The sequence below is a fragment of the Rhinolophus hipposideros genome (assembly GCF_964194185.1).
Source record: "Rhinolophus hipposideros genome assembly, chromosome: 14".
In the NCBI taxonomy this organism is placed as follows: Eukaryota; Metazoa; Chordata; class Mammalia; order Chiroptera; family Rhinolophidae; genus Rhinolophus; species Rhinolophus hipposideros.
In genome coordinates, this window is record NC_138060.1 from 38,036,355 (window position 1) to 38,061,393 (window position 25,039).

Here is a 25,039-nt window from a genome sequence, read left to right on the forward strand (position 1 = left end):
AAAGAATACATGGTGTGCTTCCATTCCTGTTATTCTAAAAGAAAATGAATCTACAAGCAAAAAGCATCTACAATGACAGCAGATCAGTAGGTGTCTGGGGCAAGGGGTGGTGGGCATGAGAGACTATTCTGAAGTGATGGAAAAGTTCTGTATCTTGGGTGTGGTGGGCATTACACAGGTGTTTACATTTATCACAACTCATCAAACCATACACTTAACATGAGTGTATTTTATTGTATATAAGTTATACCTCAATACAGTTATTTAAACACATTCACTGAGATACCCGTCAATAGGCCTGACAGGTTGGCACTGAGCTCTGTTTTATGTGCAGTACAAAAATCCTGTGAGAAGAGAGTTCAAACACTGGTCCCACTTACTACTTATAGTATACTTCTCCATCTGAAAAAAGGAGAGAAAAAGTAATACCTTCTTTCCAGCTAGCAGAGATGTTTGGGTGATTGAGGGAAAACGTTATTTGAAAACGCTTTAAAACCTTCCATGACTATTTGAGCATAGGCCTTCATGTGGACCAGTTTGTATTTCTTTTGGTTAAATACCTAGAAGTGGAATTGCTAAATCAAATGATGTATATTTTTCTTTATAAAATATTGTTTTTTCCAAAGGGGCTGCATCATTTTGTATTTCTGTCATCAAAGTATGAGATTACCAATTGTATCACAATCCCATTATCACTTGATATTGTCAATCTTTTTAATTTTAGCCACATAATGTATCTATAGTGGTATCTCAATATGATTTTAAGTTGCATTTCCCTACTATCTAAATGTTAAGCATCTTATCATGGGCCTATTTGGTGAAATGTCTACTTAAAAGGCTTGTCCATTTGTTAAAAAAAAAAAAAAAAATCCCAAAGGGCATGTGGCTCCAAATATATGAAGTTAAAGAGCCACTTTTATCTGACACTAATTATGTATGAATCTCCTGCCCAGGATGTCAATAAAATATCAGATTAATAAAAAAAAAAAAAAAAATGCTTTAAAACAGAATCAAAAAAAAAAAAAACACAGAATCAGAGTATCCAGCTATATGGCCCTCATGACAGCCATCCAGGTGCCAGCAAACATACCTCCACCTCCACTCCCTGCTCTTTCTCACCTGCCACTCAGACCCTGGGACCGCCTCTTAATCTCTCTTGACCCTACCCACTTCTCTTGTTCCCACTGCAACTCCTTCAGCTGAGACTACCTTCACCTCTTGCTTGATGATTGCAATGGCTTCCAAATGGTTTCCTCTCCCCCAATTTCACCCCTTCTATCCTTCTCCATTCTACGCCCAGAGCAATCTTACCAGAATGTGAATTTGATCATGTCACTTACCCTCTCCTCACCTTCAAAACCTTCAGTGATAATGACAGAGCCTAGAGTCCTCAGTCCAAGAACTAAGACCTTTAGTCATCTGGCTACTTACTCCTCCTAAAGGCCACACTCCAACCAAACTGAGTTGCTGACAGCTTCCCATATATGCAATGTTGTCTCTGGGTTCTGGCCCCTCCCACGGCTTGTCCCCCTTACCTGAAAAGACCATGTCCATCCAACCTCATTCTTCTGCCTGGCTAACTCCAAATCCACCTGCAGATCTCAAGCCTTCCTTGACACACAAAGCCTTCCAACAAGACTGGGGGCTACAATGTCCCCTCTATCACCATCACTCTAGCACTGAGTACTACCATCACCTGCTTCTTCATTTCTAAGAGACTTTGAACCAACCTAGACGAGTGGACTAGACCACTGCATTGTGTACCTTCAAAATTCAAATGTTGAAGCCCCAACCCCCACTGTAACTGTCCTTGGGGTAAGGAAGTAATTTAAATTAAAGGAGGTCATAAGGGAGGGGGGCTCTAATCCAATAGGATAATGTCCTTATAAGGAGAGACGAGAGAGAGAGACAGAGAGAGAGACAGACAGAGAGACAGAGAGACAGAGAGAGAAAGCTCTCTGTCTCTCTCTCAGCCATGTGAGGACACAGCAAGAAGGTAGCCATCTGCAAGCCAGGAAGAGAGCCCTTACTAGGACCCAACGATGTTAGCCCTCTGATCTCAGACTTTCAGCCTCCAGAACTGTGAGAAAGTAAATGTCTGTGGGTTAAGCCACCCAGTCTGGAGTACTTTGTTATGGCAGCTGAGATAAACCTAAGACAACTAGGATAAACCTCCTGTTCAGTTCACCCATATGTTCTTAGGAACAATACCTGGCCCCAGGTTGACATTCAATAACTATTTGTGGAATCAATGAACTGTCATCCTATGGTCCCTAGAGAACCCAAGGGCAAACTTTCATAATAAAAACAGTACTTTAATCTGAATTAGAGATGTACATTCAGGCGTGGAACCAAGTTATCCCCTCTTAAAAACAGACTAGAGCAGCCCTGCCCAATAGAACTTTCTGTGGAGATGGAAGTGTTCTTATCCATGCTGTCCAGTATGGTAGCCACCAGCCATACAGGGTTGTTGAGTATCTGAAGTGTGGCTAGTGTGACAGAGGAACGGAATTTTTAATTTTATTTAACTTGAATTAATTATTATATTTACATAGCCATGTGGCTGCTGGCTCCCACACTGGACAGTGCAGTACTCGATTGTTCAAGCAAAGATCACGCCCCAGGCACAAGCCTTGTTATACAGATCACTCACTGTGCCAACTGTCCCTGGCACCAAACTCATATAAAACACAGTTGATTCTCATGGAGCTGACACAGGTAGCTTTCAAGTGGTGTTAAGAGTGGCCTGGCACAGAGAAGCTGGCAAAATGCACACATAAAAGGGATAACAAGGCACCGTTTTTGCAGAAATTGTGATGCTTTATGGGCCTCTGTCTGTGATGAAACCCATCAAAGGGCACGTTCATCCCTTGGTGACCAGAGTTAATTAAAAATTTCAGACCTGATCAAATCACCCAGAATTGTGATTTGGAGCAGCTGATGTACTTCACTGTGAGATTCCTGCTGCTTTTTGTGTCTGCCAGCCCTACAAGTGAGGTTGCAGGTTCCAGAATCAGCCACAACAGCACCAAGCTCTAAGCAAAGGACAAACAAAACAATTTTAACTTGGATCTTTTTTTTCGAAAGTGCATGTGGTCCCATCAGGTGGAAGGGGACCAACACCCTTTCCCCGCCTTGCAATTTGTTAGACTCAGATGAGCATCTTCTCTATGAAAAACAAGCATTATCAAATGCTACTTAACATTTTTTGACGGCCAAAACCATATGGAAGCGGAATATCCTTATGTGCCGCTACACGATAACACAAGTTTTTTTTTTAACAAGAATTGGTGTTTCTCATTGGTGTCAATGCCTATTTGTCTAATGCCTTGCAGTTTAGAAGGGACAAGAGCTTTGATGCCCAAGAGATCTAGGTTCAAATTCTGTCCCAGTCACTTCCTAGCACTGCATTTTTAGAAAGGTTACTTAACCTCTCTGAGTGTGCATTTCCTTATCAGCAACAAAGGAATGTGTGTACTCATATATCTCATTAGGTTACTGTGAGGATGAAATGACGTAAGAAGCCACACAAAGATAAAGATTCACAGCAACTTAATTTGTAATCGCCAAAAACTGGAAATGACCCAAATGTCCATCAATAGGTGAACAGAAAAACAAACTGCGGTATATCCATATGATAGAATCCCACTCAGAGATCAATCAATAAGGAATAATCCCATTAGAACTCCTGGAAAAGAACTTGCCAGGCTGCCAGGGAGACAAACAGCATATGTAATGTTTACTTTGAAGGTTAACTAGAACTCAACTATTTAGGACACACTATTCTCAGCTAGAAAGCATGAACGAAAAAGAAGAATAGAAAGATGAGCAAGGCTTGGTCTTTGCCCTCAAGGAATAAGTGTAATACATGTGATAAAAGTGGCATAAGGAAGGTATTGACAAACTATAGGTATGCAGAAAAGAATAATTCCCATGAGATGGATGTTAAGAAGGAACAATTATTTCAGGTGGGTGGGATTCTGGCAAGCAGTGAGGGATGGGGCAGGCCCTGTGTGGAAGGAGCAGCCTGTGCTAAGCTGGGAAACTTGGAAGGGAGGGTCCCAGGGGGGAGAGGACAAGGCCAAGGGGCAAGGCACATGGGCCTCCAGAGGACGAGTTGGGGGAGGGTTGGCAAAGAGCAAGGCCATGCTGAGGAAAGCCCTGAGCGCCCGCTGGAACCTCCATTTCATTCATCCAGAGGAACCAGCCAAAGAGTTCAGCATGATCAGATTTGTGTTTTATACAAACAGGTCCTATCTCGAGGGTAATTTAGCAATTTATCAGGAGTCCTGACATTTGTATCTTTCAACTCAGTAATTCCTGAGCAAATAATCAAAAATGTGTGCAAAGATTTATGTCCAGCATTGCTTATCACAATATTATTTATAATAGCCCCAAACCTGAAATAACTTAAATGTCCAATAAAAGGGGACTTCTAAATAAATTATGGTATGCTGAGTGATTGAATCATGTATAGCCATTAAATCATACTTTTGGAACATATGGAATGACAAAGGGCATGCCTCACTATACAATATTAAGTGAAGAAAAGCAGGATCCAAATATATACATTGAGTACTCATTCAACAAATATTGATTATTTACTATGTGACAGGCACTGTTTTATGTACTGAGATACAGCAGATCAAACAGACACAATCTCTGCACTCATTAGAAGGGCTTCCACCTTCTAATGAAGGAAAGTAGGCAATAAATAAGGAAACAAACAACAATAAGCAAAATATATAGTATGCAAGATGGTAAGAAGTGTTATGGAAAAAATCAAGAGGGAAAGGGATGGAGAGGTGGGTGGAGGGTTGGTAGAAATTTCAAATTGGTAGTCAGGGAAGGTTCCACAGAAAAGGGGATTAAGAGTTTTAGTAAAGAGTCTATCTGGGTGGACTTCCAGGCAGAGGCAACAGGCAGTGCAACAGCCGTGAGGAGGCCTGGTGGCTTCTAAAAACAGCAAGGCTGCAGTAGTAGAACATGCAGGACAAATGGCAAGAAAATAAGGACAGAGGGAAGTTGGTGCCACTTGGCGTAAGGAGAGCCACAGCAAGGCTTTGAGCAGCCGGGTGCCGTGACCTGTGGGGCGACAAAAGCAGAAGCAGGGAGAAACAGCTAGGATTTTCCCAGTGTTTTCCTAACATTTTATAATGGGTATATGTTCATTTTATAATCAGAAAACAAAATGTAATTCAATCAAAGAAATCACAATGCAGAAAACAGTGTGGGTGCTACGACTGGAGCACAAGGAAGCGAAGAGCAGATAAGGAGTCTAGGGAAGTCATTCAGATGATGAGTGATGAAGTAGTAGGAAGACAGAGAGGTAAGCAAAAATTACTCTTCTTAATAATAGAAGAAATATAACCACAATGCAAAAAATATATAAAAAAGAATTCTCCCATAATCTCAGTACCCTGACAATCAATTTTTAACATCTTGGTACTATTTCCTTCCAATCTTCCTTCCTGTACATGCTTTCATGTTTTTTTTCCTTAATTGTTCTAGAATGTTCTAGAATGCCTAAAATGTTGTGGGCACTCAAATATTCATTAAACAAATAATGGATGACCAAATGCTCCGAATAATTTTGTGTTTGGACTTGTTCGTGTTACATTAACTCTAGCATAAACATTTTCAGAAGTAGTTTTAATAGGCTCAGTGATGGAACGGAAATGGTGGCTGAGGAGAAGGCATGGTCACAGAGGATTAGGGTATTAAATCTGTCCAAAGGGATGGTGGTGACATTATTCACCAAGGGTCCAGAAGGAAGAAATCTGATGGGGAAGCTGCTGGGTTACGTTTTGGGGGCTTGGAGGGATACACAGAAGGTCCCTACAGAGACACCCAGCTGCCCATCTCTCTCAGGGCTCAGGAAGCAGCAGGTGGAGCCTCAGCATGGAGGTGGTCATAGCAGGAGTAGTCGAGGAGGGGGAGGAGTGGTAGCAATATTAGCAGCCCTACTTCCTGCCAGACACTGTGCTAGGAGCTTCACCCATCTTCCCCCTTTCCATGGTCACAGCTGACCTAAGAGGTGGATATTCATGTGCTCATTTGATAGACGACGACCCTGCAGACCTAGCGATTTGCCCCTCTACTCCAAAACCGAGCCAGGATCCACACCCACGAATAGGAGGGCTGGTCCCACTAATTTTCTTTTCTGTGAATAGAAGCTTAAATATACTCAGAAGCCCAGAGGGAAAGTGTCTTAAGATGCTTTAGTTTTGTAGCACCGGGTTTTTGCTCCCAACTTTCAGGGAGTCCCCCAAAAGGAAGAAGGTTCCCTTCCTCTTCTGAAACATATTTTACATGTTTTCCAGCTTACAATTATAACCCGTTGAGTTCTGTTTTCTTTTTATGTGTATAAGTCTTGTTTCCCACTAGGTAAGAAGCTCCAGGAAACCATTTCTCCACAGCACCAGCCCACACTCTGCAAATGCTCTCGAATAAAAATGTTGACCAGTGCCAGTGGGACACTAGTGGTGGTGGGTGACCCAGTCACCCTCTGGCTCAGGCAAGGCAAAGCCAATCCCAGATGGTCGAGCACTCTTTTATTTATTTTTTCTTTCTTTTTTTAAAAATTAAGTTTATTGGGGTGACATTGCTTAATAAAATTATATAAGTTTCAAGTATACAATTCTTTTTTTATTAAATTTATTGGGGTGACAATTGTTAGTAAAGTTACATAGATTTCAGGTGTACAATTCTGTATTACATCACCTATAAATCCCATTGTGTGTCTTAAAAGATGGTGGAACAATGGGCAAGTGAGTTTGGTTGGACAGGCAGATCGATCTGAGGAGATAAGGCAAATGTTCCTTTTCCTCACAGCTTGCTGTGAAACAGGGTCTGTAAACTGGTTGGCCCATGGGCCAAATTCAGCCCACCCATGTGTACTAATTGGCTCATATATGGCTATAATTTGTAACAATTTTAATTACTTGCTATCTTTTAAAATATGACGGTTTTCGCATCAAAATTTGGATCTCTGCAAGCAGTCTTCTTTGGACAGGCCCACCCTTTTCATTTCCCCACATCCCTCCCCACCACGCCCACTTCCCCAGTGTGTCCTTGTCAGGCCCCAGCAGCACTGACTGGGGCAGCTACAGTTGACCTTGTGAAGGTAGGGCTGCGGTGCCAGGCTGGGTCCGAGCTCACCCATCGCCAGGAACACCGGGGTACCTGTACTCACCTGCACTCAGGGTGGTGAACTCGAGGAAGCGGTATTCATAGGACACATCTATCTTGGTTTCGACCTGAGGCCTCTTCAGAGTTGAATAGATATTCCCAGGCCGTTTGTCATCACGTTTCTCTAACTTGTTCAATCCGCAACCCATCTCAGCAGCTGCCAGCCAGAGAGAAAAAAGGAGGGGAGTGTGATTGTTTTTTCCTTGAGATTTTGTATTTAAACACCACAGTATAAAAGACCCCATAATTTCCCAGAAGAATACATAAGGGACCTCAGCTTTTATGACATCTAGAGTATAATTTAATATATGACCTAAACACCAGAGGAACTGTGCTCAGTACCCAAGCTGGCTTCTCTCTCTGTTAAGATATCATTACCAGACATCCTGTGATTTTGAAATGACACCGAAAGCATACCTGTTCTATATCTTTTTTCCCCTATCTAAGGAAAATAATACTTCAACGTGTCTCAGTTCCACTACAATCTGTGTATGTGGTTTAAAAATGGGATCTAAAAAGCAATATGGTGTATCATGGTGTCAGTCCATCTGAAAATTAAAAAAAGCAAGAGATGTGTCACCTTCCCTGCGGTTGCTAAGAGAGAATAATAAGTTGTTGTTACAATTTTCAAACTCCAAAGTCCTTTCTACCCTCAATGTAATTATTTAGACAGGGATTTATATTCATAAAATATCTCTAAAAGTAAATGGTGGTATTTTTATGGGCCTCATCTAAAAGTCCCCCTTTTTTCTTTTATAAACCAAACCACAGGAATAATAGCATGCTTCCACGCTCTTAGAGAATCATTTCAAACCAAAATGAAAACTGGCTGAACACTAATAGCAGGGCCAGAGAAATTGGAAGCAGAAATCCACGTGTATTCGAGCACAGAACTGCGGCCACAGTTTGAAAACAAAATGGAGAAATGTTAACATAATGTGCATTTTGGGTGACTGAGCTTCTAGTCTTCCAAGGGATTAAAAACAATGAAGGTTCTCTGTTTATTTAGGCAGAATGACATTCGTGAAATGACTTTTTATCCCCTCCCCAGACTTTAGTGGAAGATATTTTCCTTTAGTGCACCAAGCATGACCAATACTTCCCCCCTCTCCGGGGTACTGGTCCTGCCATCAGAACATATTTCACACAAATATTAACTGGCCAAGAATATCACACACAGAAACGTGGTGACGGCTTCCTTTAAGAGATAAGAATTTCCTTCTGCTCGGTTCATTCACAAGGCACCCAGCTTCCTAAGGCAATTTGGCAAGCTGCAAAAAAACAAAATGAACCTCAAAAAAGCAACGAGGGTGTGTGTGTGGGGGGGGAAGGGGATGATAGTAGTGGCAGAGGTTGGCGTAGGAGAACCAGGCTATACTTTTCAGTAATTAAAAAAAGTCTGGAAGGATAGATGAGAACAGGAAGGCTTACTTATGCCTTAATAAGGGAACATTAGCGTCCAAAGGGCCAGAGCAGACATGATTTATGTGCAATCTGCATGAACTGATTACTTGTAAAATACTTTGTAGTTCTGCAGATTTCATAGCTGATTTGTACGGAGGCTGCCTATTTAACTACAGGAAAGCAAGCCAACTGGAGTGTGCGTGGACAAAGCAGAAGTGGACAGGGAGGCTCCTAAGTACTGGGGATCAGGTAACCCTGGGGAGATGAGCACTGTTACCACTACAACAGAACTGGAAATAACTCAAGAGGCTTACCAAGTCACTCACTTGCCTACCACCCTATGACGAACAGAGTGTTTGGGGCCCTCTTCCTCAAAAATCCTCCCATTCTTGCTATCCTGTTAGGGAAATTCTAGCATTAGAGAGTCATAGCTTTGAAATCAGAATCACCCTACCTCATTAGCTCCCTGGAAACCACAAATATCTCCATGAGAAGAGCGACAAACTCAGCTCCTAGTGGTAGCCACGAACACTTTAGTGTGATTCAATTTCTTTTATAGAGGATAGGTTCCCTGACAGCAGACAAAAAAGGAGGAGAGGGTTACCAGGATGAGTAAGAAAGATTCAGACAAGGTTGGGAGAGAATGGGAGAAGAATGCCAAGAAGCATTAGAAAAAACTTTCCCAATTACAATTTTAAGGTTTCCCAATTACAATTTTAAGGTTTCAATTAGTCTGTCCCAAACTTAGTCTCTGCCCAAGTTCACCCACAAAGAGCACTGTGCTTATCTCACAGGACATGATGTGGCCCTAGGAAACTCATCTATGTGATCAGACACAGAAAAGATGAAGAGTACCAAACAGTAGCAAAACTGTAATATCAGTGAATCCATGGGGTTTCAAACATTAGAGATTCATTTCTTTGGAGTGCGCGCAACCCTGGTTGTGCAACTGCTCTTTAAGCACAGCTCTCTCTGAGAAGGGAGAAATGTGAAACAGTTGCTGGCCACTAAAACCTGAGTGTGAATTTGTACCTCTTACTCTTATGTGTCAAGGACCCTACCAGTACACCTGCATTCTTTTTAGTTCTTTCTGTCATTCTTCTACCAACCCCTACCTCTGTCAAAATAGGAAAGACTTTAGATCATTCCAAAAGTATCTCTTATAGTCCCTACTATGCTTAAACAAGTCAGAAAAATCTAGCTTACAAAAAGGAGGAAAAATAAGATATAACAATTCTTTACATTATTGTCAAGTTTTATAAACTTTACTGTTTACTAGGCAAGGTTCCCAAACCATGCTCACATTAGAATCTGGCAAGAGCCTTGGGGCAGGGAATGAGGGCAGTGAGAGATGGGAGGCAAAAGGAAGCATGAAGGGAACAGCCTTGCCAGATGCAGGCAAGATGAAGCCTAATGTGGTTGCCGATTCTCTCAAGCAGACATTCAGGCTTATCTCCCTCAGGGGTCAAGGTCTCCAGCAGGGCAGAAGGTAAATATAAGTGTGATAGTTTTCAAATGTGATCCCATACTCTGTGGACACTCCTGCTATCAAGAAATAAGGTCTATGTTACCTGCCCTGAATCTGTGCTCCAGGACTTCTTGACTAAAAGAACATGGCAGAATGACACAGTACCCGTTTCTGGACCCGGACCTTAAGAAACTGGGAGCCTGACTCTTAAGATGCCTGCTCTTGGATCCCAGCCACCACGCTATGAAGAAGCCCAAGCAGCCCCCAAAACAGGTGCATGTGAAGACAACCAACTTGCCAGCCATCTTGCCAGTGAGCTATCTTGGAAGTCAAGCATCTGCTTCAGTCAAGCCTGTGGAGCAAAGACAAGCTGTTTCCATCAAGACCTGCCCAAACTGAAGATTCCTGAGCAAAATACACCACTGTTGCCCTTTGAAGGGTGACTTGTCATGAAATAGATATATACACCACATTTGCTCAAAATGACTATGGCTTGCTGCCTCCTCAGTTAAGCCCCAGTTGAGACTGGCATACATTTAGGGGCCCTGCTTTAGCCATTCACTCTTGGGAAGACATCTGGGTTGTTTCCAATTTGGGTTGATTGTGAATAGGGTACAGTAGTATCTCGGTTTTCGAACGTCTCCATTGAGGAACATTTTGGTTTACGAATGCGGTAAACCCGGTCGGTTTTCGAACGCGCCTTGGAAGTCAAACATGTCACGCGGCTTCCGCCGAGTGCAAGATTCTGAGGCCTAGCTGTCGGATGGTTTTGAACATTTCAGGACTTGAACAGTCTTCCGGAACGGATTAGGTTCGAAAACCGAGGTACCACTGTAGTTATAAACACTCATGTAGAGGTTTTTATGAGACATAAGTTTTTGTTTCTCTAGGGTAATATTTAGGAATGGGACTACTGGGTTGTATGGTAATTGCAGGGCCCTGTTAATGAAGAATGATTCCCTTTACACTCTCAGAGGGGCCAGATGCTGACCCCACAGGAGGCATGGTGGAAGGTGAGACCCTCTGAGGGACCAACGGATTTGCCGCTCCACCTCCTGTTCACACTGGGTCATCAGCTCACTGAGAGTATTTCTCTTTTCGTTATTGTTGTCTGTTTTTGTAAAGGACACATGCTGAAAATCACCTATGTGCGTGATATTTTCCCAGTACTTTTCTATGATCCATCCAACCCGTAGAGCTCTGCCTCTTCAAATTCCTCCAGTCACGTCACATTGACACTTACTATAAATCAGGTTACATATTTTACGTATGCATTGATTGGTGACTCAGCTTTGATTATCGGACACTCATTTGGGAGAGTTTTTTCTTCTTTTTACATCTTTCTCTTCCAAAAAGACATCCCTTACACCCATGTGTATGGATCTCTCTAGCATCAAGGTATTAATACCGAGAAACTCCACCTAAAAGGTCTTGGAAAGTAGAGAAAAGAAAAGAGGTCTTTCCCCATTCCTATGGTGAGACAGCAGGAAAAGAGCCAAAATATACTCACAGTTCTCTAGCAGAAATTGGCTAAAAGTATTTAGGAACTAGACGCTGACTAAGAAGGAAAAGAAGGTCATCACTGGAGAGCCTGAGACCAACTGCAAAGAGAGGACATGAGACATTGCAAATGACCAGAAAGCAAACATTCCTCAATGGGTACCATTCTGAAAAATCAGTTCTTTCTGAATCAAACCTAGAATGGGGTGTGTCTTTGGTATATGCTGGACCAGCCTCATGCAGAAATTGTCAGCTCCATGAGGGAGGGAACTCATGTTCCAAATTCATGCATTCGTTCATTCAATATGCATTTTTTAAGGTCTGCTGTGAGGCCCTCAATTACAAAATATAAAAATGGGAAGACCAGGCCCTGTTCTCAAGGAGATGGCAGGTGAACAGAGAAAGACAACGAACAGATATACATGGTGCAGTGAGGCTGGCTGAGTGGCTTTAGAAGAAGGCTTTAGAAGTCTGGGCAGAGTGCGAGGCATTCAGAGAAAATTGTTGTGATATAAAACAGAGAGTACATCACCATAGGCGGTTCCAGAAAAAGCTGATCAGCAATGGGGCACGATGTCCTGTGTCATTTTAAATGTTCAAATTTTTATTTTAAAAGTGTTTTTAATTATTTTCTGAAATGCTTCTCAAGATGCCCATAAAACACTGGAAAACCACTTCAAAAAAGATCACCTCCTTAAAAGATGATTTTTTTTTTCAGCTACAGTTTATAAAAAGCTCAGTTTAAAGGTTCATTTTTACTATCAACTAACGCGCACGTATTTAAATAATGGGGGAAATAAATGTAGTTATATTTTCAATACAAATTAGTTTCATTAAGAGAGAGCCCTCATTTACCACACTTGCCACTAATCTGAGGCAGGCTGTAAAGCTAATTTTAACACTTGCCAACAGCTCATGACAAGCAACCAGAGACAGCAATTACACGCAATGATGCTGGATCAGATGGCAAACTCATTTTCTATTTCTACATTCAAATCCCATATTTGCAGACTGGAGTGTATTTATTATATCATTCAGGCATCCAAAGTAAGAAGTGACAATCCAAATTTAAAAAGATTTTACATGATAGGAATGTCTCTTTCAACCCAGACATGTAAATGAAAACTTCAAAATTCAGTCAGTTGTTCAGATGATGTCAAATCTTGATATCCTACAAACATTACCTAAGATAGAAAACCAAGGATAAGTAAAATGTGCCTGTTGAAAGTGCTCCTGACTTGATGCCCAGTAAAAAAACAATCTATATGAAACAGTATTATTGTATGGAGCCAATTTCAAATATCTAGGTGTATAACTGCATATAAAAATCCATATTCTTTTTTGTAACTGGCAGGATATATAGACATGATGTTCACAGAACTTTCCTCTGAGTCATGAGATTATAGGTGACATTTCTTCATGATTTTCTTTATTTTTCAAGTTTTTCTGTGTTGTGTGTGCGTGCAGTATTTTCCTAGTTGAAAACAAGAAGGGGTATCATAGCTAGCCTCCAAGATGGCCGTAGGCCTGACCTGTGCAGCCAGTAGAATATTGCTGAAATGGGGAGAGTGAGTGCCAAGGCAAGATTATAGGAGACATGAGGGTTCCACTTCACTTTCTCTTGGCTCATTCACTCTGGGGCAGTCAGCTGCCATATTATAAGGAAGCTTTATTAACCCCATGGAGAAGTCAGTCCCCATGGTAGGGAACTGAGGCTTCCACCCAACAGCCAGTTCTAATTCAACATCCATGTAGAAACAGATCCTTCCGCCTCAGAACTGCCTCCAGCCCAGATGACATCTTAACTACAACCTCATGAGAGACCCTGAGTCAGAATCATCCAACTAAGCTGCTTCTGTATTTCTAACTCACAGAAACCCTGTGAGATAACAAATGCTTATTGTTTTCAGCTGCCAAGTTTGGGAGTAATTTGTTACACAACAAAAGATAAGGAATACAAGGGGTATTTACGTTATCCAAAGAAAACACTGGCTTACCACTCCACCCCCAGCCCGACGTCTCAGTGGATGTCTGATCTACACGATCCTTCTGCTCTCCAGCTAGTCTCCACCACAACCACCTTTAACTAAAAACAGCTCCCTCGGGAGAACTTGCTACTCAAAGCATGGTCCTCAGAGCTGCAGCATCCCTGGGAACCTGTGAGACATGCAGAACTTAGGCCCCACCCAGCCCTGCAGAATTAGAGCCTATCTTTTAATGGCAAGTGATTCAATAAAATTTGAATCACAGTCAAATTTGAGAAACCCTAGACTATGGCAGTGGTTCTCAATCTTGGTTGCACACTGAAGCATCTGGAGAGCTGTTTGAAAGTCCTGATGCCCAGGCATTTGAGGGTGGGGACCAAGCATGAGTATTTTTTAAAGCCCCCTAAGTGATTCTAACTGGCAGCCAGAGTGGAGAATCAACACTCTAGTGGCAAACCCAGTCTTTTCCCATTCCTAACTCTCTCTCATCTCCTAGCACCCAAACCTCATTGGGGCCCGGATCTTTCTTAAGCCTCTTTAACCAGGGCTGAGAACTACAGTCTAGAAAACGTGGTCCTGCTGACCCTCTTGGTTCCATAATCCCCACCCCAACTCCTGAGTCTCTCTATTCTTTAGATGCTCCCTTCCCAGACTCTCTGCTGTCCTCCCAAACACAGGTACGCCCTTAAAGTTCTATTCCTCGCCCTCCTCCTCTGTTACTCTCTGAAAATCATTTTCATTATAAACCACTGCAAACTTATGGATAAGATAGAAAATGAGACATCTATGTACCCACTACCCGGGTTTAGCAAATGCTTACATTTTACCTTATTTGCTTCACATCTTTTATTTTTGAAGAAATATGACTTTTTGGATGCAATCCTTCCTGTTCTCCCCTATTCTTCTGTCCCTGATCTTACGCTTTTACAGTCTACATATAACACCCAGAACAAGAGATGGCAAAGGTTCTGAGACGCCCCCAATTCATGGTACTCTTGGTATCTCAGCATGTTTTTCACAGCACTTCCGAGGATAAAAGCAATACCTACAGTTCTATTTATTAAGTATTCATGTCCAAACAACTTAGTAGCCTTCTGAAAAAATGGAACATGTAAACTGAAAGAAAAAGATCTTTTCCCTTCATTCTTAAATGACCATAACTATGCACTAATGCGATGTGAGCATCCATTGGGCACTGCACGACTTCTCAATCCCTGAAATCAAACTGGGTACCAACACCCTCATTTCCTGTTCCACAATAGTTTTCTTAGCAACCACCCACTGCAAAGACATGATGTCATCAAAGGAAGGTGGTGCTGTGTAATGTTGGTATTGCGAACTCTCACCTCAAGCTAGTAGTAAGGGTGGTAATCTAACACAAGCACCACTGTCTTTCCCTCAAAAACGTAAAACAAACCTTACCCCTCCCCCACCATGAGTTTCCCATAGTGCCTCGGGGTGCCTTGGTACAGAGTTCGGGAACCTCCAATACACATTTTTGTGTATGCTCCAAAAGTTACATGATTGTATTGTGTCCCCCTTGGCTATCATATCCCTCCTCATTAGTCTCCCTTTCCCTGCTATAGGTAAAAATTCTCCAGTCCTTCCCAGTCTGTCTTTTCTCCAACTCTAGGGGGACATGCCCAAGGACCAAGGACCAATTTCAACGTCTTCACCTGGAACTTTCTCGGCACTTCCAGATGAATATGCCCCAAAGAGAAGTCAGCATCTTGCCCAAGAGGTCTGTTCTGCCTCCGACGTTTTTGTTTCTATGGGTAGTACCACTGCCCTCGTAACATCCAGGCTCAAAATGTTAGGTATCAGCCTGCTCCCGCAGCCATCCTCACCCCACGAGAGGCCAGGTTCCAAGTGCTGGTAGATGCTTTCAATACTGCCACTTCATTCTCCAGGCCGTCCCACCATTTCAGGACTGTCAAAAGCCTTCACTCTGGCTTCCCTTGGTTTCTCATCTACCTAATTCCTAGCACCAGCTTTGCAAGATTAACCATTTTGCAGTACACAAGTGGCTCAAAGAGCGTAAGTCACACCTGCTGCCGGCTTGGAGTTTTTAGCCTCAACCTCACCCCAGCCTCGCTCTTCCTTCCCAGTCTCGTCTCCCACTGTTCCCCTTCATGTACCCTGGTGTCAGGTCGGACTAAGCCAGTGCTATCTTTTTTACACACCAAGTGCTCTCCAGACTCCACTTCTTTACCTCAAATTGACTCTCCACCTGACGCTCCTTCCCTTCCATCTTGACCCTCTGTCTTAGGGTTCTCCAGAGAAACACAACCAATAGGATAGAGGGTGTGTGTGTGTGTAGATATCGGTATAGCGAGAAGGCAGGGCAGAATTGTTTTAAGGAATTGGCTCATATGATTGTGGGGGCTGGCAAGTTGGAAATCTGCAGAGCAAGCCACACACCCAGGGAAGAGTTGGCTACAGCACTGAGCCCCAAGGCTACCAGTCTGGAGGCAGAATTCCTTCTTCCTCAGGAGACCTCAGTCTTTTCACTTAAGTCCTTCAACTGATTGGATGAGGCACACTCCTACTATGGAGGATAATCTACTTTCTTCAAAGTCTACGAGTACTGGTTTAAGTATTAATCACACCTGAATATAATACTCTACAGCAACACCTAAACTGGCGTTGACCAAAAACTGGATACCATCCAGCCTGGCCAAGTTGACACATAAAATTAACCATCCCACGCTCCTTTCCTGAGCACTTAGTACATGCAGGGCACTGTTCGAAATGCTGGGGGCACCAAAGTGAAACAAGAGATAAAAATAAATAAATAAAATAACAACCCTGCCCTGTGGACCTTACCTTGAAGAGCAGAGAAAGACAATAGACAGAAATAATAAATGAACTTCAACTATAAAAGTATATCAAATAAAAAAAATAAGCAGAGAGGAGGCTATAGCGAGTACAGGAGAAGGTGGTACAATTTTTTTTAAAAGGGTGATGAGGGAGAGCCTCACCCAGAGGTGACATTAAGCAAAATCTTGAAGAAAGTGACAGAGCGAGCCAAGGTATAAGGGGGATGGTGTCGCAGGCAAGGTGGTGGCCAGTGCAAACAGACTGGAACACTCCAGGACCTGTCTCGTGAAGTGGGGCGGCCGCAGGCAGCACATGCAGTGAGAGGCAGGGGAGGCCGTGCCTTGTGTGGGCCGTGCGGGACGTGGTAAGGACTCTGGCTTTACCCTGAGTGAGATAGGAATCCCTGGAGGGTTTACAGCTGAAGGGAGACATGCTCACTCTGGCCATGACTGACCACGGGAGAGGGGGGAGACCAGATGATGATGAGGTATGAGCTTCCAATTCTGGGCATGTTTTGAAGGTAGAAAATGGGATTTATTGGTGGTTTGAAAATAGGGCCTGAGAAAAAGAGCGCATCCAAGACACCTCTAGGGTCTGTGACCTGAGCACCTGGAAGGCGGTGGCGGCCACCTTCTGAGATGGGTATGGCTATGGGAGAAAGAGCTGAGCCAAGGAAGACAGGAGAGTGTCTGAGAGGTGTTAGCTCCAACCAAGTGGAAGTGTGAGATGGGCAGCTGGTAGACCAGACCAGAGTTCAAGGAAGAGCTCGAGGGCTTTTGGTAATGCTTCATCTTCCTACGCGACAACGAACTTCTCAAAGGCAGCAGTCATGTCTTCTTCATCCCCAACAATGGCTACCCCAATGCCCTGGCCCAACGGATGCATGATAAACACCTGCTGAACCAACATCCATCTGGAGTAGGAAAGACTCTTATTATCTGGTAAAGGATGGAAAAGGGCCTGCGGAATATTGGTCTGCCACTCTCAGTTCACCTTCTCAACAGCATAGTACAGGGGTTGGATGGATGCCCAGGCTCTGGAGTCAGATGACTTGGGTTCAAATCCTGATGCCTCTACCTTGAGGAAGCCACTTAACCTCAGTTTTCTCAACTATAAAATGCGGATAACTGCAGAATCTACTTGTAGGGTAAGGATTAAATAAGTAAACATTTTAACAGGGGTTAGAGGAGCTCGGGCACATAGAAAAAAACAGTACTGCGTTTCCCTGAAAGTAAGACCTAACCAGAAAAGAAGCCCTAGCATGATTTTTAACAAGACATAAGCCCCAGTGTGTCTTTTGGAGCAAAACTTAATATAAGACCCGGTCATATTTTCGGGGAAACACGGTATAAATGTTAACCATTATGAATACCATTACTAGTGTTGTCATCCATTATAAAGATTCCTTTTAAGCTGCCTATACCCACAATTACACCACCTGAAAAGGGTGCTTATAATGTGTCACAAGACACTGCAAAAAAATCCCAAAAGACCTCTCTAAATAAAAAAAAGTGTTTAAATGAACAGTGTGAGTCCTTAGACTTTATATTTCTGAAATTTGGTAATACACAATATGGTCACATTCCATTAACCAGAGTCTATGATTAACCTAATCTCTTCTCATCCAACTTTATGGATAATATCTATTACAACAATTTCTCCCAATCTGAAGAATTTAGGAGTTATTCCATAAAACTTGAATGGTTCCTCAGAAAATATTTCCTCAGGGTGAAAAAGAAAAGTAGGGAGTTTCAAAATACACACACACACACACACACACACACACACACACACAGCAGAAAATGATAATCCTCTGCAAAGAATACATGCTGACAATCTAGGGGGTCTGCCTATGGAACAAAAATATGGAACATGTTACTTGTAAAGCCAAAAAAAAAAAAAAGCTGTCAGTGAAGTGTAGCTGGCTTCCTGGTTGAAAAACGTGTGGAAACAACCAATACAGTTTTGTAAAATAGCTTAAGAGTTGGTCGGTACTGAAGCTGAGCAAAACAGAGCTGATGTTGACCTTCCACCTCTGGCTGATTCTGGTAACCCACTGACACCTGGGGCCTGGCAGGCATCCCCTCTCCACTGAACCTGATTCTGGAACAGTGTTCAGTACAGAAGAGGGGAGAATCATGGTACCATTCCCCCGTTGTCCTGTACAGCCAGGACACGAAAGCTGCCAACCTCTCTAGTAGGCCCTATACCACAGGGGCAGGCCAGACCAGGAAAACCCCAAAACAAAGCCTTCAAGTACCCCAAATGTTGTCTCCTCCATCTCAGTCTTGGCACGTAGCCACGTAGAATGTGACCTGATTTTCTAGCTCTTTGGTTCTGGCCCTGCTGAGAGCGATTTTTCTTCCTGAATTCAGCCCAGGTAGGGAGTTAGCTGCACAAATGCATATTTAAAAGCTGAACCCAATTCTTATTTGGAGAGCAAGGAATTAACAGGGCTCAAGCAGTGGCCATTGCTTGCCTGCTGTACCGATCTTTTCAGAGAAAGCATCTTGGTAAAATATGCAATGATAATAATGAAAGCCCTTTTGGAGGCCCTGGAGAAAAGGAAAATTCAAATGTATGTCAAAAACTGAATGTAAATGAGAGGAAAGGACACACACACACACACACACACACAACACAACTTTTAAAAGGTAAACATAAAAGAAAAATCTGGTTACATTTATTTTTGTCAGTAAAAAGTAGCCGAAGCCTTGGCCAGGTGTGTTGCAAATGCTTAAACCGAAGGAAAAAAGAGAAATGCTTCCTATAGAGTAGCACTATCAGAGAAACTTTCAGGGATGATGAAAATAGTCTACATCTGCACTGTTCAATTCTGTAGCCAATAACCACATGTTACAGCACTGGAAAGGTGGCTAGTGAGACTGAGGAACAAATTTTAAATTTTATTTCCTTTTAATCCATTTACATTTAAATGTAAATAACCACACGTACCGTGTTTCCCCGAAAATAAGACCTAGCTGGACCATCAGCTCTAATGTGTCTTTTGGAGCAAAAATTAATATAAGACCCTGTATTGTATTGTATTATATTGTATTGTATCGTATCGTATCGTATTATATAAGATCACATTACATTATATAAGACCCGGTCTTATATTATATTACAAAAAGACCGGGTCTTATATTAATTTTTGCTCCAAAAGACGCATTAGAGCTGATGGTCCGGCTAGGTCTTATTTTTGGGGAAACACGGTTGCTAGTGGCTACTGTACTGGATAGGTCAGCTACAGATACTCAAACCAAACAGCTGGCAATGTCTTTCATTTCCTACAATAAAATTACAATCATAATCAACCAACAACATCTTAAGTTGTCACCAAAATTAGTACCTCTACATAGGCCCTGGCTGCCCCAGACTCAGCAAGCTTAAGACAGAAAGAAAAAAGACTAAAGAAAGTGATTTCAGTGTGTTATTTCTTGTGACTTTGCACTGCCTACCCAGTTTACATTTCTATACTATGGCTTTGCGTATTGGGAAATCTGTGTGCGTAGAAGGAATCTGCATTTGCGAAATAGAACATCACAGTCTCTCCCTTTCAAGTCTGGGAAACATGAAAACGTGAATTTAGGGTAAGTTCCTTAACCTCTCTAAGCTTCAGTTTCCTCAAGGCTGAAGTATAGATAATAACGGTGCTCACCTCCCATGAGGATTAAATTTAGAGAATGCAGCAGGTAAGGTGCCTAACAGTGGCTGGCAAAGAGTAAGCACTTGGCAAGTGGTAAGTACAATTATTATTTTGTTAATAACAATAGTAAAATCTATAATAAAATAAGAACGGTGCCACTACAATGCAAATTTACAGTTAGCAAAGTTTTCTTCAAACACTTTGAACCTGTTTCCCAGGCTATGTAAAGTGGCTTCTAGTAATATCTCAGGGCCCTGACATCTCAGTATTCACTGTTAACCTCCAGAGAGGCAATCACCCAGATGGGTACCATGAGTTACAAGAATCAGCCAACGCTGATAATGCCCCTACTCTGTGGCAGGCACTGGGCTAGGCTGTGGATGAGAACAGTCCCCAAACACACTGCCGTGTCTCAAGACTCTATACCATCTGCATAACTTGGTCCCCACTGAGACACCTTGGCAAAATGTAAAACATTTCATCCTCGGGTCCGTCGCAGGCAGGGAAGCTCAATTCCTGTTTCCTGATCAGCCAACACCAGGTTCAGCTTATGGCCCACAGAGAGAGACTAAGGTGCAAAGGGACCTGACAGGGGACCAGTCCATTTTCTCAGCCAGGACAATTAGGGGGGTGTTGACAGCCCAGGTTTTCACTGACAGGCCAAATCACTTTAACAAGAAAGCTGTTCTCTGAGCCTTTAAAAAACCAAATCTGATCTTCCTCACAAAGCAAACACAACTCTTTTCAACAGCCAGCTGCCCAAGCTGGTGAAATCCAACAGGACTCTCCACCAATTCACATCAACCAGACCAGTATGCCAGAAATCCCCCAGGAGTTTCTAAGCAGAAATTTAGTGGAATTCTGCAGGGCTGGGGGTTACTTTTCTTTATATAGAAAGCACTCAGTCAATCTTCTTTCACAACCAAGTGTACATTCCCCTATGGAATTCCCTTCTCTGAAGATCTCTAAAAATAAAATACTCGTCTGATCGTCTGCAATAATTTAAGTGTAAACTCATTTACTGGCAGAGTCAAAGTTTTCTCCCAGTTCCTCCACCTATGAAAACAACACGTTCTAGATTGTCTCAGATGGTCCCAATTTCTGGGTCCTTCTGGCCCCAGAAGAACACTAGTCAAGCCATGCTCTTGATTTAGGGATGGGAAAATAGGTTGTAGTATCTGGAATTTCGTACTCATATTCCTTGCTTGTGGGAATGGAAAATGGGATAAGCATGTTGGAAAGTCTGGCAGCTTCTTATAAGCTTCTATGACCCATCAATTCCATTTCTAGGCATTTGCCCATGAGAAATGAGCACGTATGTCCCTAAAAAGACTTGCACACAAACATTCATAGTAGTTTTATTCACAATACCCTCCCCAACTGGGAATACATCACGTGTCTATCAACAGGGGGCTATATAAACAAGCTGTGGCACAGACATAACCTGGAATACAATGCAGCAATAAAATAAAAAAAGACCAAATGACTGAACATTCAACGTGGATGAATCTCAAAAACATACTGAGTGAATGAAGATTACACAACACTGTAGAATCCCACAGTTCAAGAACATGAAGTTCAAGAACAGGCCAAACTAAGCTAGAGTGAGAAATAATCGGAGCAATGGTTGCCACTGAAAGGGTGGGGGCAGGGACTGACGGGGAGTGGGGATGAAAGAACTTTCTGGGGTGATGGTAATATTCCCTTTCTTGAACGAGACTAGGGTTACACAGGTGTACGCATCTGTCAAAACATTATGCAAATGTTACTCTCAAGATTTGTGCATTCCATTATATGTATATAAATTTTATCTTAAGAAAATCATGAACATATATTGAACTCTAAATAATAAAATGTGTGCTGAAATGTTTAGGAGTGACCTGTATCAATGTCTATAAATTACTTTAAATTGCAAAAACTAGTAAGTCAGACTAATGGATGGACAGAAGGATGAATAGGTGGGAAATGTGCAATAAAGCCAATATCGCAAAATTACAGGCTTGAGGTGTGGCTAGCTGGGAGGTCACTGTTTTTGCTACTTTTCTTTATTTTCTAAAATGAGATAGACAGGGGAAAGAGTCTCAGTATCCTCTCCTTAGCCCACCAAGTTAGAAATTTGGCAAGCACCCATGCTCACCAAGCCATGGGCCTACATCGTTTCAGTTCTGTTGAAAAGTGAGGATTGCAAGAACACGAGTAGCTTTACAGGAACTCACATCACTCATGCCAAAGATTTTCTGCCTGTTTCCCTACAGACAAAGCATTATTTGAATGTAAGCCAAAAATTCCTGCTCAAGAGGGAGAAAAAGAACACACTGACTTGTATTCCCAATTTGTTCTCTTTCAATTCCTGCACCGAATCTATTAGCTAACTGTACAACATTCCACTTCCATTTGCCCCACGTCCATGCAGCCAAGAGACAAACAAAGAATAACCAACCCAACGTCTTGTTATACAAATACAGCCAGAGGATGACTGATGTCCCAGCTCTCAGGCCAGAAACCCCACTGAAGGCAAAAGAGGATGCAGAGCTCCCTCTGAGGTTAAAGTGATTTCCCTGAGGTTAGCACACACATGCACCAAGAGCCCCACACAGCTTGTTGCTTAATCCCTCTGTGGGGTTTGGTGACATGTGGGGTCACTTGAACTTGGTGTGGCATTCAGCTGTTCAGAGGTACAAATTAGGAATCCCGGTGGCTAGGGACACGTGGGGTTCATGGCGCACCCTCCCTGCAGGCCCAAAGGTCGCTCACATTACCCCCGCCTTCCTTCCTGGCAGGGCCTCACTTATCCTGAGATGACACACGATGGCAGGGGCTGGAAGCCGCCTAGCCTGACTGCACGGCCAGCATCTGAAAACAACTGTACCAATTACAAGAAGGGGCTGTTGTTGGAAACCAGGGCAACCACTCAAATATAGGGATTTGTGCCAGACTTTTTTTAAAAAAGCATATTTTGTTTGTTTGTTTTTAAGCCCCCTAACAAACTCACTGACACCACCCAGTGTCCCTGGGGACTACCGACAACCACACAGGGCAGCCCTGCCTGTGCGACAGGGAGGCGTTAGGGAGCGCGCCTGGGTCCAGCACCTTGGCCTCCGCGCTGTTCTCACTGCCAAAGACGGCGATACCCCAGGTGAAGGGCAAGAGGCCCGGCCTGGGACAGGGGTGTGCAAGCCTGACAACTGGATTTCTTGAAATTCACCACTCCATCCTGACCCTGACCCAGACCCACCTTGACGTCCACTGAGCCTAAGAAAGTGGGTTAGGACGAGGGAAGAGAACCCCTTACGGAAAGGAGATGCCTGTTTTCAGCGCTGAGGACGCCCTGCGCCCCGTCTCTGAGACTCCAGTGGCTGTGGCACTTCCTCTGGACATACGGCACGTCTGCTCGCACCCATCCAGCACCCCTGCCCCTGGAACAAACCCATCTCCCAGGGAGAACGCAGAAGGGCAGCCGGGGACACCTCCACCCCCCCCCCCACGCCCTCCTGGATCTGGGACCCGCGGCCAGCTCCCTCCGGAACTTCGCGGAGGACCCCCTGCAGCCGCGTCCTAGACCCACCTGTAGCTTGGGAGCTGCCCCTCTGCTTCCTTCCTAGGAGCCCCCGAGCCTGCAAAGCCCACCGCCCCCAAGTCTGGGGTGCCTCTCCCCACAAAGCGCCGGGGATGATTCTGTTCCCCAAAAAAGTTGGCCCGAGACGGCTGTGACCTATGCATCCCGCCCCGACCCCATCCGGACCCCGGCCGGAGGTGGGAGCAGGGGCCCCCCGGCCCCCCCGGATTCTGGGAAGCAACACCCCAGCTCCCGCGACCTGCAGGAAGCCTCCACGCGGGGCTCTCCGTGTCCGCGGGGCCAAACCGAGGGGCTCGTGGCCGCCTGCACCCGCGTCCTGCCGCGCGCCCACCTACCGTTCCGGACCAGCCGAGCAGGCGCGGGTGCGGGCTCCCGGAGACAGTGTGTCCGGTCCCGGGAGGAAAGTTTGTACCACGCAGAGGTGGCGGCCCCGGAAAGGCGTGGGCGCCGGTGGGTGGGGGCGGGGAGCGCGGCACGACGTGCTCGCGCGTCTGTCCCTCCCGCGGTCCGGGCGTCGGTCCCCGTGCGGAGCCCGCGGCCGCCGCGCTCCCGCTCGCTGCGCCCCGCGCCCCGCGCGCTCCGGCTTCAGTCCCGCCGCGCCCCCGCCGCCGCCGCGCGTCCGCCGGCTACACTTCCTCTTCCTCTGAACTCATGTGCAAAATATGCTGCGCTGCATCTTCGCGGGAAGCCGCGCGGCCCCTGACAGCCGCCGCGGGCGCAGCGGGCCCGCCCCGCGCGGCTGCCTCCACGCGCTGCCTCCACGCGGCCGGCCACCTGCTGGCGGCACGCTCAGCCACCCCGTCGGCGCCCCGCGCTGCCCCTGCGCGCAGAGGTCCACGGTTCTCGCACCCGCCCTCGCATCTCCTCCGAACTAAGGCTGCGTGCGTCAAGAGCGCGCGTGGGGGTCCTGGGATCCCTCAGATTTTGAGCTGGGACGCTGGATGGCGACTGCCACCAAGGTGCTGATGGCTAGGCGTGGGAAGGGCTGCTCCTCCTTTCCGTTCCACAGGTGGGCCCATCCGCTGGCGTCTCGGGTGCTGCCTAAGTTACTTCTTGGGAGTTAGTGCTGTGGGAGAGGGATAATGCCACCGTGTCCTTGGCACACCCTATTCCGCCAACTTGGGGCGTCCGGGAGGTTTGAGATGTGGTGAGCCATCTTGCCCTGCACCTTGAGGCTGCCCAAGAAGAAAATTATATAAACAAAGCGGCAGACCCGGGCTGCTGTAGTCAAGTGTAGATGTTCTTCTTGGAACTATCGAAACGAAGCGAAATTACAGCGCAGGGGTTAAGAGCTGGTACCCTAGAGCCAAACTGTCAGGGTTAGCCGCCTGGCCTCCCTACTCACTCCCTTGGTGACTTGGGTAAGTGACTTAAACGGACTTGTTTTCTTATTTGTCAAACAGTACCTCCTCCTGAGTTTTATATGTCAAGTGTAACTTACACTT

At 44.5% G+C, this 25,039-nt stretch overlaps 1 protein-coding gene across 1 annotated transcript in view; it reads right to left on the reverse strand.

Annotated features, from left to right (window-relative positions):
* The window catches only part of RFTN1 (raftlin, lipid raft linker 1), a 187,895-nt gene extending 163,703 nt beyond the window's left edge, over positions 1 to 24,192 (reverse strand). Inside the window, exons 1-2 of the mRNA XM_081071626.1 lie at positions 23,930 to 24,192; positions 7,196 to 7,348 (exon numbers count right to left, since the gene is read on the reverse strand). Of these exons, the coding sequence (XP_080927752.1) occupies positions 7,196 to 7,340 (145 nt within the window). The 5' untranslated portion in view covers positions 7,341 to 7,348; positions 23,930 to 24,192. The remainder of the gene's footprint in view (positions 1 to 7,195; positions 7,349 to 23,929) is intronic.
* Positions 24,193 to 25,039: the final 847 nt, after the last annotated feature.